The sequence below is a fragment of the Neomonachus schauinslandi genome, chromosome 10 (assembly GCF_002201575.2).
Source record: "Neomonachus schauinslandi chromosome 10, ASM220157v2, whole genome shotgun sequence".
In the NCBI taxonomy this organism is placed as follows: Eukaryota; Metazoa; Chordata; class Mammalia; order Carnivora; family Phocidae; genus Neomonachus; species Neomonachus schauinslandi.
In genome coordinates, this window is record NC_058412.1 from 112131501 (window position 1) to 112152044 (window position 20544).

At 38.4% G+C, this 20544-nt stretch overlaps 1 protein-coding gene across 4 annotated transcripts in view; it reads right to left on the minus strand.

The window, feature by feature from the left end:
- The window catches only part of CSNK2A1 (casein kinase 2 alpha 1), a 52504-nt gene that overhangs the window by 16030 nt on the left and 15930 nt on the right, over nucleotides 1-20544 (minus strand). For 2 of the 4 annotated variants that reach the window (XM_044918963.1, XM_044918962.1), the window contains exons 1-5: nucleotides 9269-9554; nucleotides 7179-7290; nucleotides 2386-2487; nucleotides 1821-1871; nucleotides 14-73 (exon numbers count right to left, since the gene is read on the minus strand). In XM_044918963.1, coding sequence (XP_044774898.1) covers nucleotides 14-73; nucleotides 1821-1871; nucleotides 2386-2487; nucleotides 7179-7290; nucleotides 9269-9369 — 426 coding nt within the window. In that variant the 5' untranslated portion in view covers nucleotides 9370-9554. Of the gene's footprint in view, nucleotides 1-13; nucleotides 74-1820; nucleotides 1872-2385; nucleotides 2488-7178; nucleotides 7291-9268; nucleotides 9555-20544 lie in introns of those variants that run through there. The other 2 variants (XM_021689071.2, XM_044918964.1) reach the window with 2 other exon arrangements.

Sequence of the window (20544 nt, forward strand, 5' to 3'; positions counted from 1 at the left end):
CAGGTTCCCTTACCTTCAGAATCTCATACATGTAAAATCGAATATCATAGTCTGTTAACGTCTGGTACAATTGCTGTTAAAGACAAACGCAACATTTGAGCCATGAAAATAATGCTGATAGGAAGGCAATTTCTCATCTTTGTAGTGATTCAAACCAAGGCTTGGCTCATTTGCCACTGTTCCAAGATCTGCCTGTTCACTGGTCTCTACTTCTCCAACAGAAAATTTGCTTTTTATTTTATTTTTTTAAGATTTTATTTATTTGACAGAGAGAGACACAGCGAGAGAGGGAACACAAGCAGGGGGAATGGGAGAGGGAGAAGCAGGCTTCCCGCCGAGCAGGGAGCCCGATGCGGGGCTCAATCCCAGTACCCTGGGATGATGACCTAAGCTGAAGGCAGATGCTTAACGACTGAGCCACCCAGGCACCCCAGAAAATTTGCTTTTTAAAGGAGATACTTTGGGTCTTTATATGTAGAAGTGAAGACTTACTTAAACTTGTATTGCTCAAGCTATAATCCACTACTGGATTTCAATTTATATATGCAACATGCATTGATGTTATACACTTGCTTTGGTCTGCTTTTCACTTATCTCTAGACCTTCTCATACAAGGCATTTTGGCAAATATACAACCTCCTTAGTAGGGAACTAACCCATTTTTGGCTTACATAGTTATAGACACTGTGGATCAGCAGTGGGTATGCAAGATGGCTTGCTGACAAATCTGTCAATTTAACAGAATTATTCCTGTCCCAATTTGAAAGTAAACTCCAAACAACTGTCATGTATCCTTTCCTGGTTCCAAAAAGTTGCAGATTTTTTTTACATCTACATATCATTAAATGGTTAGTGATATCCTCTGACAGTTTTCCTTGAAGTTATTGTTCTGATTCTAAAATAGTTCTTTTTCCTTCTCTCAGCAAAGGATTCACCCATTTATTGATATGTAACATTCTTAATACTGGACTGGTGCAGAAGCCAAGTCAAACACCTTTACAGCTTGTAACCCAAGAGAGTGCCCATATTCCTGTGCTGTACACCTGTTTGGTGTTAAGAACTATTTGAAATAAATAGGCCACTGGATGGGATGGAAGTCAGAGATCTATTGTAGAGGTTTATATTATACCAGAATTTACACCACCCTTCTCTACCCATCCCCTTTTAAGATCTATAGCCCAGAGGTTCTGAGGAGTCCCAAGGTATAAGCAGTCCTTGCTTGTACATACAAAATACCTTCCTTCTTTTTTTTTTTTTTAAAGATTTTATTTATTCATTTGACAGAGACAGACACAGCGAGAGAGGGAACACAAGCAGGGGGAGTGGGAGAGGGAGAAGCAGGCCTCCCTCAGAGCAAGGAGCCCTATGTGGGGCTCGATCCCAGGACTCTGAGATCATGACCTGAGGCGAAGGCAGATGCTTAACGACTGAGCCACCCAGGCGCCCCAAATACCTTCCTTCTTGAATACAGTTGTTTTAAAGTGAAATGCCCTACAGCCAGGTCCTGACTGAACATGTGCTGTGGCCTTTTATTAGGTTTGATGTCTGCAGAAACTGTTAAATGAATGGTAGAGGTGGTGAGAAGTAAATGTATTGGTAATTAAGAAGAGCACAAAACGAACGAAAGAGCAAAATATCAAGATGTGGGAAGTGGACACTGCTTGTACAGGAGTTTCTCTACCTTAAAATTTAGCACTGGAAGGATGAAAAGCTCTTTTTAAGCAAGTCAGAAGGAAGCTCTTCTAACAGTAACATCACTAAAAGGCTTTCTACATGGTCTAAAAACCCAACACCTTGAAATGGTTGGTTATATATTATACCTTGAAGTCTGTGTTGTTTACGTGTTCAAAAACCAAGGCAGGGGTTCGTGACTAGGGGAAAGAAAAAGAAAACACACATTAGCAACAACCCTGGCAGCTTTAGTGGGCACAATGTTTGCGGATACTACGTGGTGAATTTGGTAGTCCTTGCCTCAGTAGTAGGAAACCCTCTACTGCTACAAGCCCTCCCCGCTCTGATCATCACCACACTTGGGTCATTTTTGGGATGGATTTCAAACAGAAGACATGGAGCTGAAGTCTCACCAGGCTGTAGGCAGCCCGACAATGCGCCCATCGCCCATCGGCATCGGACCTGAGTTTGCAAAATGGATTAACACATTTCAGTTTCCAGTGCTATCAGTCTCTTAGCCTAGAAGAATAAGAAATAGTCTGTGGGTGGAGGTCTCTTTGAAAGAAAGACCCAAGCTAGTTAAATGGTATAACTGATTAAGCACTTTTAAAGCAGGACTTAACGGTCGAGGGGGGAAAATAAAGAGGGCAGTTGTGCTCTGGGTCAAACACCAGCTCAGCCCTGGTGGGCCTTGCCAGCGCCTACTATACTCACCACAGGGTCTTTTACAATGTCTGCCAGTGTGATGATATTGGGACCGCCTCGTAAATTCTCCAAAATCTTTATTTCACGCTTGATTTTCTTCTTCTTTACTGGCTAAAAGGATGAAAGTGTATTAGTGAAATTAGTTCAGAGTATTTCAATACGTAAAGTATTACATAAATGGCTTACTTATGAACTCTTTGAAGGAAGGACATGTGCCAGTCTCATCTCTGAATCCCCTTCAAGCCCTGTGCCAGGTATTCTGCGGTACTTAGCAAATGTAGAATTGAAAGAAAAGTCTTCATCCCAAAGACCAGACCTCTGCAGAACTAGCATTTAATTCCAGTTGTCAATCTTAGCACGTTAACTTTTTAAAACTATACAAACTAGGAATGTAAACGGTAACACTAAGATCTAGCTTATAAAAATCTCTTTTGTCAATTAGGATGAAGAATGGGCTCTTTCCACTCCTTCCTCTAAGTCTATAAACACCCTAGGGGCGCCTGGGTGGCTCAGCTGGTTGAACCTCTGACTCTTGGTTTTGACTCGGGTCATGATCTGAGTTGTGAGATTGAGCCCCACATTGGGCTCCATGCAAACCGCAGTCTGCTGGGATTCTCTCTCTCCCCGCCTAAAATATAATAAATAAAAAAAATCTTAAAGGAAGTCAGGACCAACAGCAAGGATGGCCAAACCATCTTTGTGCAGCGTAACTGTGGGTTAAATGCTGGCTGTGGAGTCAGACTGTGTAAGGTGAATCACACTGTCATTACCTGCTGGCTGTGTGCCAACAGCACATTACGTTAAGTTCCCTAAGCCTTTCATTATGGGTAAAAATGATCAACAGGAGTACATATATCTGAATATGGCTGGGATATAACCCTTAATATCTGTCTAGCTTTATCGCCAATATTCCTATAAATGAACCCCCCCCCCTCCATTTTAAAAAGACCACTCTGCAGAGCCCCTTGAGTATATTTTCCATGTTCCTTCATCCTCATCCATCATTTTTACATCTGTTCTCATACAGACATCCTTTTCATTTTTCTGAAGAGGGCTTTGGTCCAACTGCACTTCCTCCACAAAGCCTTCCTACTAAATAGCTCGGGTAGTGCTAGTCTAAAAGAAATACAATGCAAGCCACATGTGTATTTTATTTTATTATTATTATTATTTATTTTTTTTAAAGATTTTATTTATTTGACAGAGACACAGAGAGAGAGGGAGCACAAGCAGGGAGAGTGGGAGAGGGAGAAGCAGGCTTCCCACTGAGCAGGGAGCCCGACACGGGGCTCGATCCCAGGACCCTGGGATCATGACCTGAGCTGAAGGCAGACGCCTAACGACTGAGCCACCCAGGCACCCCACACACGTGTATTTTAATTTAAATGTTCTAGTAACATTAAAAAAGTGAAAAGAAACAGACAAATTTCAATATATTTAACAAAAACGTATCCCAAATCTTACCATTTCAACATGTAAATATAAAAAATTACTAATAAGCAATTATATATATATATTTTTTGTACTAAGCCTTTGAAATTGAGTATATTTTATCCTCACAGCATATGTCAATTTGCACTAGCCACATTTCAAATGCTCAGTAGCCCCATGTGGCCCATGTCTGCTACCCTGGACCATGTATGTAGGTCTTTCCTAGGGTGTCAGTTACCTCAGACTACTGATACACTGCATATGATTCTTAGAAATTGTTTTAAGTATGTATCATCTCTTCATCAACATTAGTGGTTACTAAAATCATGATCAACAGTCACCTGGATTTTTACATATACAGTTTCCTAGGTCCCACCTAGAACTGCTGAATCAGAATCTTGAGATTGCAGCTAGAGAGCAATTCTTAGATACTTCCTAGGTTTGATACTCCAGGTCTAGGAACTACCAAACCGTATCGTAAACTCTTGTAACCTTGCCTTAAGTCCTAAGCACGTGATACAGACACAAGCAAGCAAGTCTTGGATACAGACCATCCTCAAAATCTGGCTATGTAGCTATGCAGCTTTGTTTCTGAATTTACACTTGCCTGGAAGAACCATTGTAATGTAAATACCACAGTTAGAATAGGGGCCAATTCAAATTAGACAATAAATGGAAACTGTTACTAATAGAGACTCCCACAGTCCACATTTAATTCAATCCACAGCTCTTAGCCTTGCTATTAGAACTCAATACACTCTGGGGCGCCTGGGTGGCTCAGTCGTTAAGCGTCTGCCTTCGGCTCGGGTCATGATCCCGGAGTCCTGGGATCGAGCCCCGCATCCGGCTCCCTGCTCATCGGGAAGCCGGCTTCTCCCTCTCCCACTCCCCCTGCTTGTGTTCCCTCTCTCGCTGTGACTCTCTCTGTCAAATACATAAATAAAATCTTTAATAAAAATAAAATAAAATAAAAAAAAAGAACTCAATACACTCTGACTGGGAAGCAGGCTAACTGGAAGTTTTCTCTTTTTGCTTCAACTATCAGATCTTTATCATCTGCTAGAGTATCTGGGAGATCTTTCTACCTTCCAGGGACTAACCCATCAATCTAGCCTGTTTTCTACTAAATCACTATTTCCCAACTGCCAGTTTTTGGCGAAAAGCTACTGGTTTATGAAACTTTCCTCCTTAAAATCTATAAACTTAAAAAGCTGGTTTGTGATAGACCAGGCAGGTGACTTAAACCCTAATTTAATGTGATCAACACAACTATTCTGTCTTAATAAATAGGTGGGAGACTCCCCCTGCTTGTGTTCCTGCTCTCGCTATCTCTCTCTCTGTCAAATAAATAAATAAAATATTAAAAAAAAAAAGGTGGGAGAGATTAAAAACTTTAAATACAGTTTATGAATGAACTTCATCTATACTTATAACCATCTATATAATTACAGTAAAATATACAGTACAGTTAGGAAAAGACTGAGCTGAAAAAAGTCTTTTCAACTCCCAGCCCCCACTCAAAATGCAGAGATGATATTTTCTAGGTGACCACCAATTTAATCTCCCTTTCCAAGTTCACCTCCCATGTATGGTCACTTGACATCTTCCACATGAAACATTTCTCACTTGTTTCTTCCTCTTTTCTTATCTTGTGCATTCTAAATCACACTCCCCCCTTCTCCACTCCCACCCACACCTACCCAAATCCTCCTTCCATTCAGGGCCTGAAAACAGCTCCTGGGACCTTTTCCTAACCACCACCTTCTTCTGAACTGTGAAACCTACTGTTCGTGCCTTTTATATGACTCTAGATAACCTATTACTTTATCATATCCCTTTCCATGTAAGTATCATCCTACAGTTACACAGAAGTTCTGCCTCCAAAGTGTTATTTCTATATATAATTTTTTATTTGATCCTCATATCAACTCTGAGAAAGACAGGGAAAGCAAGATTATCTCATTTGCACAGATGAGCAAACATCTTAGATAGTTAAAAGGACTACCAAGGTTAATTACTTTTAGAGTATTATGGATTAGAATCCACATGTTCTGATATCCAGCCTACTTCTCTTTCTACGTGTATAAGACAGATAGAAATACTTAAACTTTCTGTTTCCCATAAGGTGTGCCATGGCACCATAGCAAATTCATGGGGACTCTGTGAAATTTTTAATTTTTGAGGGAAAAATAGATCAATGCCCAGTATCTGCCAGATACAGAGTATACTACCACCCTGAGATCGTTCATAGTTTCAACATTAGATTGCACTACATCCCTTTTGATGACGCATTTTTGTGAAGCTGGGTTTTTAGCTGCTGCTGTGATAAAAAGCAAATACTGTACAGAAATCAATGTTGAAAAGGACATGAAGCTACTGGTGTCCAACTTATTCCAACATTTGAGAAACTGTGCAGTGGTTGACAGGTGTATGTACATATCCCAATACTAATCAATTATGGTTATATAAGAATAAAATGACATCTTTCTTTCAATCTATGTATATAGCATTTTAAATGGCACCCAAGCTAAAATAAACACTTTGTTATTTGGACTTAGCTACTTAAAGCTTACTGAAACAATATGGGTGGCTATCAATTGAGGAAGTCTGGGAACCTCTGCTTCTCAGTGTCAAATACATAAAAGTTCCCATGGCAAGGAACTATATGCTAAGTTCCTGGCATCTGATATTGCACAGTACAGTTAAAATTAACTTACAAGTTGCATATTGACCAAACCTGGCCTGTAGAGCATTTTTAAAAACTCCTGAGCCAACATTTAACAATCAGGGTAATTTATATATAAATATAAATTTCTACTTTCTTTTTGCAAAGAGTATCCAGTAACACTAGACTTCACTACTGCGAAGCAATTATCAGCCGGCGCTGGAGCACATGCTGCAGTCTACCCATCACTCACATCCTCCAATACGGGCACGTACATCAGACTAGCTGCATTGATGGTATCTGCCTGCTATTTAAAGGCCTGCATTTCTGACTCCTTATCCTTACACAGAAGAAGTAACAACTTCTTGAAAACAAAAGGATGGACTGTAACTAAAAATCTAGGAAATCAGTATTAGGCAAGACCTGGAAGAGAGAAGATTGAACCTTTACTCCCTCCCTCTATCAAAATTTAGCTGTATGACTTGAGTCAAATCACTTATCTTGCTTCAGTTTCCTGATCTGTCAAATAAAGAGAACCTCTTCTAACAATTTCATAGGATATAATAAAGGTGTTAAAGCACTCCAAAAACCCTTTCAAATGCTACTTTTAAAAAGTTATTTTTAAAAAAATTTTAAGTACTATTACTTAAAAAAATCTAAATTCCAAATATCTCTGAAATTATAATCTCTCTCTTCTTATACTCACCTTGAGAATTTTAACAACAACTTTTTCATTATTTGTGATGTTGATAGCTTCGAATACTTCACTGTATTTACCCCGGCCTAATTTTCGAACCAGCTGGTAGTCATCTTGATTACTGTAAACAGAAAGACTCAAAGTCACAATGATTTTAAAAATTCAAACTATAGGGCACTAATTAACTTTAAAAAATTACTACCAGGAGGAGTAAAAGAAATGAAAGGTACTTCAAATAATCTCTGTACTTTAAAAATTGGGCCATTAATTAAAAATGTGTGTTCCAAGTCCTAGAATTACAAAAATGTAAGCCTTTCAATTATTCTTTCAAATACCAAATTGTTTATATTTCTACTGGCATACCATACATACCTAGCTTTTATTAGGGTTTGTTGTGTTTGTGTCCAATAACAAACAGCTTTCCCTTAGAGAATAATTTTTATATATTCCTGTCCTCTCATGCCTGGCCCAGCAGACAGTCAATACGTATTGCAAGAATATTTCAATTCAGGCGCACTTTGGAAGCAGCTGATTTTTAATGGGCCTTTTTGCAGATAAGTGGCTTTCAACATATAGGCTTGACCTCCCACTTGGCCTCCAAGGCGAACCCTGAGCATGTAGTGGAGTTTGCAAATCACACCACAGATCATGAACCATAATAAGGTGTCCCTTCCTCACTTTTACCCATATCCCAGGATTACTAGCATCATCAGAGGTAAAAAATAAGGGAAATGTCAACATTTTCTCCCTGCTTCTGAATACAACTTAGATGACTTTGCTTTAAAGAATGACAAACATGGTCCTTTTCATAAGGTCTGAATTCTATTTACTCCTGCTGGAGACACTGAAAATCCAAATAACAAATTAGCCATCCATTTTCCTAAAGCAGCTAAAAAGAAAGTGAATGAACAGTAAGGCAAAAGGTACTAAGGACAATGGACAATGTATTAAGGCAGGTCAAGGGGAAGGAAGCTCTTAGTTCTGGTTGAATTCTGTGGGGTGGGCACAGATAACAAATGCAAGCAAGCAAAGAGCACCATGCCAAAAACTCAAAAGGGTTGTTGAGTGTTATTTAAGCACAACTAAGTGCAAAGCACTCAATTTGAAGAGAGTGGTTGAAATTTCCTTAGCAAAACACAGGTATTCCTAGAGTCCAAAGCCTGTGATATGAGGGGAATTGTTAGAATATCAATTATGACATTTATTGATACCACTGGTTCTTGATGGTATCTTTGAAGCACACTGTGCCTCTGTGCAGAGGCAATGCACTTACTATTAAAAATCCTGGTCCCATCAGGCTGACAATACATCCTTATGCCAATTTTGGGAGACTACCTTTAACCACTTGCAGGTTATGTACATGTGAACAGACATAAAATACAGCATATGGGAGCTGTAGCTTTATGTGTTTTCAAATGCTTTCTTTGTATTTCATGTCAAAAGGCTTTTATCACAATAAGTATGACCTGATCAATTAACTGCATACACGTTGGGACAACAGATGCAAACATCCAAAAGAGACTGCACAGAGAATGAGGGGCAAACACAGATGTTCAGGTAAACTGCAACTGTTCAAAATGGAATTTGGGTTGAATTCCATGTTACAAATGGCTAGCCTCATGATAAGGGCAAATGCTGACAAGGGTTTAATTTTGCTTCTATCATACAGAGGACGTCTTTGTGGAGATCTGTTTCAACCTTCAGTATCATCATGGGACAACATTCTCTGACCGCAAAAATATTTTATGTAAGAGTTTGGTGTTTTTAAAGTCTCTCAAGTATTAATTCTCACCTAACTGTGAAGCCCTTAGCTGAGATGAGCTGAGAGGTAACTCTTTGTTACCAGCCTTTTATCCAGAATATATAAGTCCAAGGAAAGAGTAAGAGACGGAAATAATTTTTACATGGTAAACCCATCAAAACTCTTAATTTGCCAAAGCAATACCTTGCTTCTCCACTGCAGAAGTAAACACAAATGAGGTTTCAATCTTGAAGTTTATAAATGCACAGTCAGGAAGGATTCCTGATACAAATTACTCAACAAATCCACAAGAGTCAGCCCTTTGAGTGAGGACAGTGAAGTAAAAGGAAACAATTACCCCCACTCCACCACGTGTGACTCATAATCCCAGTACTCTCGGGGTCTGTGTGTATTAACATCTGTGTAAACTCTGGCCCTGCTTGGCACGGGTCCCGACATGTCAGACAGGTTGGCGAACGAAGGTGGACTTGATGTTTGGAGATCTGGTGGTCACTGTGTTCAGAAGCAGCTGGGGGTAAGACCTTGTTTCAGACCTGTTTTCTTTAAACTGCGAACACAAAGTGCATAAAGGCCAAGGAATTATTTTTTAAAAGCATATGAGAAGAAAAAAAATCATCTTACAATAATGGCCTCAAATATACCTCTGGCTCTTCTACCTGTTAACCAATGACTAGGTCCCAAATGTGTTAACCACAGTGTTTCCTATAACTTGGAAAGAAAATAATAATAAACCCAAGAAACTTACTTAAAATTAAATTGGCCCTAATTGTACTCTGCAAAGTAGCTTGTTACCTCCCTATCTAAAGTCTGGACGTTCTTTATAAGATAGCCTGGAAGGGAAAAATGGCATCAAGGAGAGACCCATCAACATTACTACCATTTACACAATCTACAGAAATTACTGGCAAGAACAGCTTTCTATAGCTCAAGTAGGAGTGTTAAAAGGCTCTAGAATAGTGGCAAAGCCAGGAGTACAAACCGTCAGGCTGACTCTAATGGTTGATGAAACCAGGAAGGGAATAAAGACTTGTTCTCATACATTAAAGTTCACTGTCTTTTTATATTGATCCAAATCACTTGGGGAACCTTGCATAATAATCAGCAGATCCTTAATTACCATTTGAAAGACAATTTCATTAAATTTAAAAACAAATAATTTCCTCTTGATTTGTTTAATACAGGAGTAAGCTTAATAAAAACTGGTAGAAGACAGTAATACATATTGCATTACCTAATGCAAAATTTGACACAGAAGGAAAAGTGGTGAATTTTATTTAGAAACATGTTTTCTACCAGATCAGTAAACTAAATCTACCTAATTGGTAAACTGTGATGTCTTCCTGACCATTCCAATCTATTTATCTCCTTTCAACGATTCCTATAGCATTTGTTGATTCCCTTTACTCTGCATTTAATTAAAAATGTATTGCGTCTTCAGATTTCATAACCTGAGAACACATCACCTATGCAGTTTTCTGGCCCAGACTGTGTAACCTCAACTTAATTACAAGGAAACACTGGACAAACAGAAAACGAGGAAGCTTCTATAAAAAAAAGAGGGGGGGAATACACTGTACTCAAAAATGTCAATATTATAAAACATGAAAAAGGCAAGACAGAAGAGACATGACTATACACTGTCCCATTCCTAGGCTGTATGCTGTACTGGAGCGGGGTAAAGGATATAAGCAGCAGCACTACCACACCCACTGCCCTGCGGCAGACAGCCTCTCCTCTGCTGTCCGGCCTGCTGCTACTTTGCAGTGTATTCAGTCAACTTCTACCTCCTTTAGGGGCGCCTGGGGGGCTCAGGGGGTTGAGCGGCTGCCTTCGGCTCAGGTCATGGTCCCGCCATCCTGGGATCAAGCCCCGTGTGGGGAATCCCGGCTCAGCGGGGAGCGCGCTTCTCCCTCCCCCTCTGCCGCCCCCACCGGCTGGTGCATGAGCACGCATGCGCTCTCGCAAATAAAATCTTTACAAAAAAACCCTATTGCCTTTAAAAACCAAAACCAAAACACAAAACACCACACACACCCACACACAAATACTATCGGATCAAATGACAGAACATTTAGATGGTAGATTAGGTGTACACAAGAGTACACTCACAAGCAAATGGGGTAAAATATAAAATATTAAAATAGTAGGGGCGCCTGGGTGGCTCAGTCGGTTAAGCATCTGCCCTCTGCTCAGGTCATGATTTCAGGGATCCTGGGACTGAGCCCCATTGGGCTCCCTGCTCAGTGGGGAGTCTGCTTCTCCCTCTCCCCCGTCCCTCCTCCACCCCAGTTCCTGCTCTCTGTCTCAAATGAATTAATAAAATCTTTAAAAAAAATTATAATAGGTAAATCTGAGTAAAGGGGATACAGATGTTCTTTGTACCACTCTCATTTTTCCTGAAACATTCATAAAAACTGTGGTAAAACATAAAATTTACCAATTTAACCATATTTTCTTTAAATAAATACAAAAATTAAAGGAGCTGTAACTCCCAGCCTTGGAGGGCCAAATCATGGGTGGATATGACATCATAAAACGAGACTTCATTTTTTCCTGGAAATCACCTGAGTCACATGGAAAACATTCCCCAACTCCTATTTACTAGTTTGTGTATCTATCAAGCTATCACCCAGTGTTCCTCTGCTTTCTTAAGGCCTTGGCATTCTCTGTGAAGAGCAGAGCAAGACTATTCACTAATGAAACTCCTGAGATTCTCAATCAAGTACTTGTTTGACTGACCCTTGCAGCTTTGTGCTCATCAGCTGGGACCTAATTTATGAACTGGTGGACCTCATTCCCCATTGGGAGGACTACTTTTTGCAGCACCTGAAGAGGTGCTTCACTTTACTAACATGCATACCAATCTGTTTATAATAAGAGAGTTGTTCACATGAATGTCAAATGGTTGGCCTTCATTACATAGGGAGAAGAAATGCAAGAGTTCTTTAACTGTACTTCAGTAATCTCAGATAAATAAAATGGTGCAAAGAGGGATGGGGGAGAGTGATAGGCTGGGGATAAAGAGGGGGATGCAAAAAGACAAGAAAGGGAAATCATCAAAGATAAACATTATTTTATTCAAAAATAGAATTTCACTTGCAACCTCTGTAAATGTGTATGTATATTCATATACAGCCTAACATGAAAGAAAGGGATGGTCTAGATTTCTCAATTATTGGCTGGTTCTTTCATACATTACTTCCTTTGTCCATCCCTTAAATACATGAGCATCTACTATGAAAAAATACTATGCTAGGTCTTGGGAATAAAAGGCAGAACAAACGTGAGACAAATATGCCTTTAAGGTTTTATCTGCAGTTAAGGGTAACGGTAACTCATAGAGGAGTTTTAAGCAGAAAAGTTCCCTCTGGCTGGGTGTGGGACAAGCAGAATAGATTGAGGGAGGAAGAAGGCTGTTAACAGTAGCATATGCAAGAGCGATGATGAAAGCCTGACCTACGGTGGTAGCAATGGAGATAAGTGCACAAATTTGAGGAACAAAATTTATGGTATAAAATCAATAGCTCCAGGTGGACTGGATAATGGGGTAAGAAGTGGGAGGTGACTTTCAGATTTCTGACTAGAGAGATTAAAAAAAAATTATTTATTTTAGAGAGCGCGTGCACGTGAGAGTGAGCAAACATGAAAGCGGGGTGGGGGGGGTAGTGGGAGGAGAGAAGCAGACTGCCCCATGCAGGGCCCGATCCCACGACCCTGAGATCATGACCTGAACCAAAATCAAGAGTCAGACACTTAACCAACTGAGACACCCAGGCGCCCCTAGAAGGGCTTTTGATACCACTCATGGGGATAGAAAACTTCTGGAAGAGAGCTCATAGGTCAGGTTTTGGACTTAGGTTAAAATGGATGAGACATTAAAATGGATACTGAATAAGCAATTAGATATTGCAAGTCTGGAGCTAAAAGAGCCTCTCAGCTTTAAATGTCTAACCTTCCAGTTCTATGAGGTAGACATTTCTTTTCTTCATCTACAAGTAAGAAAAACCCTAAATAAGTTCAGTAGCTTGGCCATCAATATCCAGGAGAGATTCGGGATTCAAAGCCAAGGTGGCTGGCCTACAAGGTTCAAGTGTTTTCATTGCTATTGAACTTATCACTTTGTATCTCATATACAGCAGTCTTCAAATCTTAATTTCCTTATTTCCTTAAATTTAGCTCTCTGAGGTCAAGATCCATGTCTGATTTATCTTTTGCCTTTACAGTACCCAGTTCAAGGCTCTGTATCTTGCAGGGTGTTCACTAAATATTATTTGTTGATCAAATCAAGGTTTGTTTATTTTCAAAAAATGAAATGAAAATCAAGTTTGCCTCCAAAAGGTAGGGGCCCCTATTATGGCCATGTGGTACACAGCTAGGAGAACCAGAAGACCAACTCAAGGGTTCTGGAGTAGGTGTCCCCTTTGCACACACGTTCTCTCCCAGCATTATAGCTTCCTCTGTTAAATAACAGGGCCACAGTTAAGATTTGTCTTTTTCTCCCCACAAGAGTTAAAACTAAGAGAATACTGGAGAAACCTTATTTTAGCAATTTTTATAAACAGCTTATTTAGAAATTAGGTAAAGTGTCTTGAGTCCTAGATATCCTGAAGGTCAATTTTCCTATCTAGTGTTTATAATACAAGCATACCTTAAGAAAATCTGACTTACAGAAAAAGTATTAACTTTCCCAATAATTTCCACTTTAAGTGACCTAACTTCATCCTTACTGCTCTCATGTAATTGCATAAAAGGAGGTTAATGATTTCATATGACTACCTCTACCCAAAAAAGCCTTCAGACTTACTCTGAAGACATGGCTCCATTTTGTTTCTTCAATGCTTAGCCTAACAGAAGCCAATTAATCAACTGAAAAATTTTGTCAATAATATTTTCCCTACTAAAGTCAGACCACACCTACAACCAAAGCCAGTTATACAGTTCTGTTTGACCTCTTCTTTAATAAAATGCAAGGAAATGAAAACTCCATCTAACCATAAGGTTAAAATGGATACTGCCAAAATCATATTTATCAACATAAATGGAATATAGAACTAATTAATTTCAATAAAAACTCCTCTTGCCCTCCTCAACAAATCTCCCCTTCTAATCTCTTCTACTCCATATTTCTGTTTTTCAATCTAGCAACTCAAAAGAAAATTAGAGGCTTAGTAAATGGTCCAATACCAGAAAACTGCATGTCTGATTAATCATTTGTGCCAATGTATTTTTATAGATGAATTACCTAGTGGAACTGGAAAAGATTATTCTCGAACTTTAAATTTAAAAAGTTAAGTCTGATTTCAAACATTAATACAGTTATATTAGTTCTTTTAACCCTAATGTTTATTAGGGTCTCTATCTTAAAAAACAAACAAACAAACCCACAAAAACCCTCCCATCCCTAGATCAACCACAGTGAATGAACAACATCTCATAATCCAGACAGGGCAAAGATTTCTCAAGAATGAGGAATTTGCTTACATTGCACAGGCTGCATGATTTAAGACTGCTTGTTCAGAGGAAAAGCAGTTGTATAAGGAAAACAACACCTTCTCAGCACTGCTGCAGAGAATGAATTCTTCCTAGCAATCAGGCAGCATAAACTGGCAAGAGAAACAGAATTTATAGAACAAACCCAGAGAGAACATACCTATACTTGCACCTTGTGAAAGCAAAGACAAATCATAGAAACTTGCCTTTTCCCGTTTATTTCTCTTTTAAAAAAGATTTTTATTTTTAAGTAATCTCTACACCCAATGTGGGGCTCGAACCCACAGCCCCGAGACCGAGACTCACGCTCCACAAACTGAGCCAGCCAGGTGCCCCACCTTTCCCCCTTTCAAAGTGGCACTGCCTAGAAGGCCATATGAACACAAAAAAACAGTAGTTAATACTATCTGAATTACTTGTTTCATGTGTCCACAAGTTGCCCTTAATCCCTCATTCTCTCTTCCTTTCAAATCAAAAGCAGAATGTTCACTCAGTAAGCATTTATTAAACAATTATTATGTACCAGAAAATGTGTTCCGATTGCCAGGAAGAGATTCTTTCTCTAGGCCCTGGAGAATAGAGAGAAACCATTTCTGCCCTTGACAAAGAAAACAGTCCATCACAATCTCAAGTGATCAGTGCTTGAAAGAATTAAGTCAGGGTGCTCTGCAGGCACTGAAGGGAATTTAAGTCACCCACCCACCATCATTCATTCAATAAATATTAATGGAGTACCCCAATGTTTGGGGAAAGCTGCCAGGAAAAAAATAACATCAAAGCTTAATTTTGAAGGATGCATAGGAACTACTCAGATGAAAAACAGTAAAACAAGAAATTGTAAAGCATAAGACTTTAAACAAGTTAAGAATTTTAAAGACCTGTAACATTATACCCTAAAATTACCAAAGGCTGGCACAACTCGTCATCCCGTTAAGAAGTATCAGATCAGCAAAACCCTTTTATATCGGATTTGGATAATACTAGTACACTCTACTCGACTGTTATTAATGTGTGCCTTAAAAAAAATTATTAACTCATAACCATTGCAATTTAGATCTCATTCTCTTCCTTTCTCCACTCATACAGACAAGTTCTACTACAGAGGTCACAAAGCAAAATGCCTAGAAAGGACAAAGAGCTAGGGGTGTAGATCCATGAAAGTGTAACTGGAGCTTCTCAGTTTTCAAAGTAAGAAACCAAGATTTTAGCAGGTAATTTTCCTGTTTTCAGTAATGGTGGGGTAGGTTATTTGGGTCAATCTTTCCACTGAGAACAGCTACAGAACAGATTAAACACACATACACTCATTCTCACACACATAAACACATTCTCATTTTCTCTGTCTTAAATAAAGCAGAAAAACAATTATAGCCTATAGCGAAGAAAATGAGAACCCAAAGAAGGAAGGAAGCAAGGAAGGAAGCCCAAAGAGTATTTGTTGATCCCTGAAAATTAGAATTCTGTCCTGACGGAAATCAAAACACAGGGCCCTCACAAGGGGAGGAGCCTAAAAGGAGACCTTCATAATAAGCTGACTTCAGAGGGTTACAACCTTAGGGTGAGAGTGAATAGAAAGTGGAAGAGCCAGGAAAGAATTACATCCCCATGGAGGGAGTATCAGATATGAAGCTTGTTTTAAGGTGGTCCCTGGACCTGTAATGTCCAGATAACTAACATGAATAAGCTCTCTGTGGAAAAAAAGTACGTTATTATGGGCCTCAAATGATTCCTACAAATAATTTTTCAAATATAATATGCAAGCTGTAATCAAAGATAACTAGGTACTGAAGGAAAAGACTACAAGACTGAGAACTGGCAGGAAAAAGAAAAGTCCTACAGAGACTTCTGATCTTATCAAACTCAAAACTCCAAACCACCATGCTGACTGTGCTTACAGAAATGAGAGATAAGCTTTAAGAACATATGCAGGTACAGAATACTCTAGATTTCAAAAAGTAAAAAGAATAAAACAGAACTTTTAAAAAGAAATTGTGAAATGGTTTGATATACTTTTGATCAGGACTACAAGAAAAGGAGAAAATGGGACAGGGCAAAGGCAATATTTGAAAGAGGTATAACAGCTGAAAATTTCCCAGAAGCAATCAAACACAACCACATTCCAGAAGCCAACAAATTCCAAAGAAGATAAATAAAAAGAAATCCACAACATAGAATAATAAAACAGCAGAAAAATCAAAGCAGAGAAGCTGAAAAGCAAGTAGAGAAGTGAGATTACATTCAAAGAAGCAACTCATAACAGCTGATTTTCCAAAAGCAACAATGAAACTTGAAGACAGTTTAATACCTGCAGTGTGCTAAGGAAAAAAATTTGCCAAATTATAATTCTATATCCAACAAATATCTCTAAATAAAGAAGATAAAGAACAATAATCCCATTTGGAAGGTTTGTGTTGAAAGAGGAAAAAAAGAGCAAAATAAGAAAAATGTATGGAAAAGTTCAAGCAAACATTGACCATTAATATTAGACTTTGGTAAATTATGGCTCCAACTTATATCATCTATGATGCTATCTACTTATAAAACAAAAATACCATGTATTTCAAAACTATAAAGAGGGGGAAAATGGAATGATAAAAAGAACCCCAAAAAGGGTAAGAAAAAAAGAAAAAACCCCAGAACATAAGAACATAATGGCTAATTATATTCAATATCAATGAAATAAATTATCCAGGTAAAGATAAAGACTGTCAGACTAGATTAAAAAAAAAGATCCAAATGAACTAGAATAATCAAAACAGTTTTGAAAAAGAAAAATAACGCTGGAGGAATCACACTAATTTTAAGTTATTTATTACAAAGCCACAGTTATTAAAACAGTGTGGTATTGGCAAAGGGGTAAAACATAGATCAGTGGAACAGAATGGGGAATACAGAGACAGATCCTTAGAAACATGGCCTGATTTTTGACAATAGTACAAAGGCAGTTCAATGGAGAAAGGGTAATCTTTTCTGTAAAAGGTTTTGGAACATTTGCACATCCATATGCAAAATTATGTACTTCACCCTAAACCTCACACACCTAAAAAAGAAACAATTAGTAATGAATGAATGGTGGATCTAAATATAAAATATAACATTTTCAAACCTTTAGAAGAAAATCTTATGATCTGGGGACCTGGAATTAGGATTAGGCAGAGGTCGTAAAACATAATGCCAAAAGCATAATCCATAAAAACAAAAATTGATAAACTGGACTTCATCATAAAGTATTAATTAAAGTATTTCTTCTCTGTGAAAAACACTGTTAAGAGAATGAAAAATAAACCACAGATCGGGAAAATATATTTGTAAATCACATATATGATAAAAGACTTAAATGTGTAAGAAAGAACTCAACAATAAGAAAACCCAATTAATTAACAGGCAAGAGATCTGAACAGACACTTTGCAAAAGAAGATCTGTGGATAAGCCTATGAAAAGATGCACAATATTGTTAGTCATTAGGGAAAGTCAAACTAAAATAAACATGATGGGATGCCTGGGTGGCTCAGTTGGTTAAGCACCTGTTTTCAGCTCAGGTCATGATCCCAGGGTCCTGGGATCGAGCCCCGCATTGGGCTCCCTGCTCAGCAAGGAGTCTGCTTCTCCCTCTGCCTGCCGCCCCCACTGCTTGTATGTGCGTGTGCGCGTGCGCACACGCTGGCTCTCTCTCATAAATAAATAAAATCTTAAAATAAAAATGAGATACACTACAGATCTACTAAAATGGTTAAAAATTAAAAAATAAAAACTCAGAATACTGAGGATGCAGAGTAACAGAAACTCATTCCTGATGGGAATGCAACATGGTGTATATATAGCCATCTTGGAAAAGTTTGGCTGTTTCTTATAAAGTTAAACATACACTTACCAGTCAAACCAGCATTCCCACTCTTAGGTATTTTTTTCAAGTGAACTGAAAACCAGTGTTCACACAAAAACCGGTATGTGAATGTTGATAGCAGCTTTATTCATATTGCAAAAAAAAAATTGATACAACCAAGATGTACAACAGGTGAATGGATACACAAATGGTGGTACAAGCACCCAATGGAAAACAAACAACTGATTTGAACAACATGGATCAATCTTAAATATATTTCTTTGAGTGAAGAAGACAGATCCAAAAAGCTACATACTGGGCTGCCTGGCTGGCTCAGTTGGTAAACCATATGACTCTTGATCTTGGGGTTTTAAGTTCAAGCCCCACATTGGATGTAGAGATTTCTTAAAAATAAAATCTTTAAAAACAACAACAAGCTACATATTGTATACTTCCATTTATAGGACATTCTAGAAAAGGCAAACCATAAAGACAGAGAACAGATGAATGATTGCCCCATGGCAATGAAATGTTCTGTATAATACTGTAGAGGTGGATTTGTTACTCTAAGCATTGTCAAAACCCACAGAACTGTACACAACGAAGAGTGAATATTACTGAATGCAAATTCCTAGCTCTGCCCACTGAGAGCACCCAGAAACAGTGTCAACGAGTAGCAATGACAATAACCAGTGCCCACATCCTGGCTTCTCAGTAATTTTCTCCAATAAAAGGAATGACAGCTCCTTGGAGAAATGGCTGATTCTAGAATGGGGCAGGAAAAATACAAGATAGCCTGGCAAATCTTGGAGTCAAAAGGACATGGGAGCCAACTGGAAAGAGCATCAATTGCCAAAGCTTGAACAATCCGAGTAATAATGATGGAATTAGACTGTGACCCTAAAGGTAAAATAAATATCCGTGAGACCACACTAAATAATTAAATTCTGAAAATCTTCCCTACATAAGAATTCCAACTTACGTATACATGCAGAAAGAAATAGAAAATTTCCGTTAGACCAGCAACAGTAATTGCTGTAGCCAAGATCCACTGACAGATGCTAAACTTGGTGAATAAAACTTTTAGGAGAAACAGAATTATCTGCATAGCTTCTAAGAATCTCCTCCAATCCTCATTAATTACTCTGGTGGTTTAACATAGTCCACAAATTATTTGGTATGCCTCCCTCAAGGAGGTGGAACTTAATGTTCTTCCCCTTCAAATCGGGTTGGACTTAGGAAAGCCCTTCTAATGAATAAGTATGTAAAGGGAGAAATAATAATTTGAGTGGAGAAACCTGGCAAACACAACCTAAACATCACTAAAGATAAATTACATTGACATCATATACCCTTGATGCAATCTGATGAGAAAGACATGTCACCTGTGGTATTCTCAAAAATTCATAACCACAATCTAATCATGAGAAAACATCAGTCAAACCTAAATTGAAGGGCATTCTATAATCTCATCAGTCTTCTCCAAAAGTGTCAGTCTTGAAAATCAAGGAAAGACTGAAAAATTATCACAGACTGGAGGAGACTAAGGAGACATGGTGACTAATGTAATGTGGTATCCTGGATTGGATCCTGGAACAGAAAAAGCACCTAACTGGTAAAATCCAAATAAAGTCCATTTTAGTTTAGTTAACAGTATTTATTAGTGTTTATTTCTTAGTTTCAATCAAGTGTTATGGTTATGTGAAGTGTTAACACTAGGGGAAACTGGGTGAAGAGCATATAAGGACTCTACACAACTCTTCTGTTAATCTAAAATTACTTAAAAATTAAAAGTTAAATACTGAAAATACTTGGTGCTAGAGAGGATGTGGAACAATTGAACACTCTCACACATTCTGATGGGAATGCAACATGGTATAGCTGTTCTGGAAAACAATTCCGCAGTTTCTTATGAAGTTTCATTTTTCACATGAACCAGCAATCCCACTCACAGATGTTCATAAAAGCCCATACATGGATATTTACAGCAGTTCTATTAATAATCACCAAAGAATGTTAACTAAATGGATAAACTGTGGTCCATCCATACAATGGAATACTACTACTCAGCAATAAAAAGGAACTAATCATTGATTCAACTTCAATGAATCTCAAAAGCAACCTGCTGTTTAAAAAAAGTCAGTTTCAAAATAATATATATTGTTTGATTCCACTTATATAACATTTCTGAAAAGATAAAACTATAGTAACTGAGAACAGAATAGTGGCTGCCAGAGAATAGGGGTGGGAGGCTGGGTGTGACTACTGAGGGTACATGAAGGAGGTGATACAATTGCAC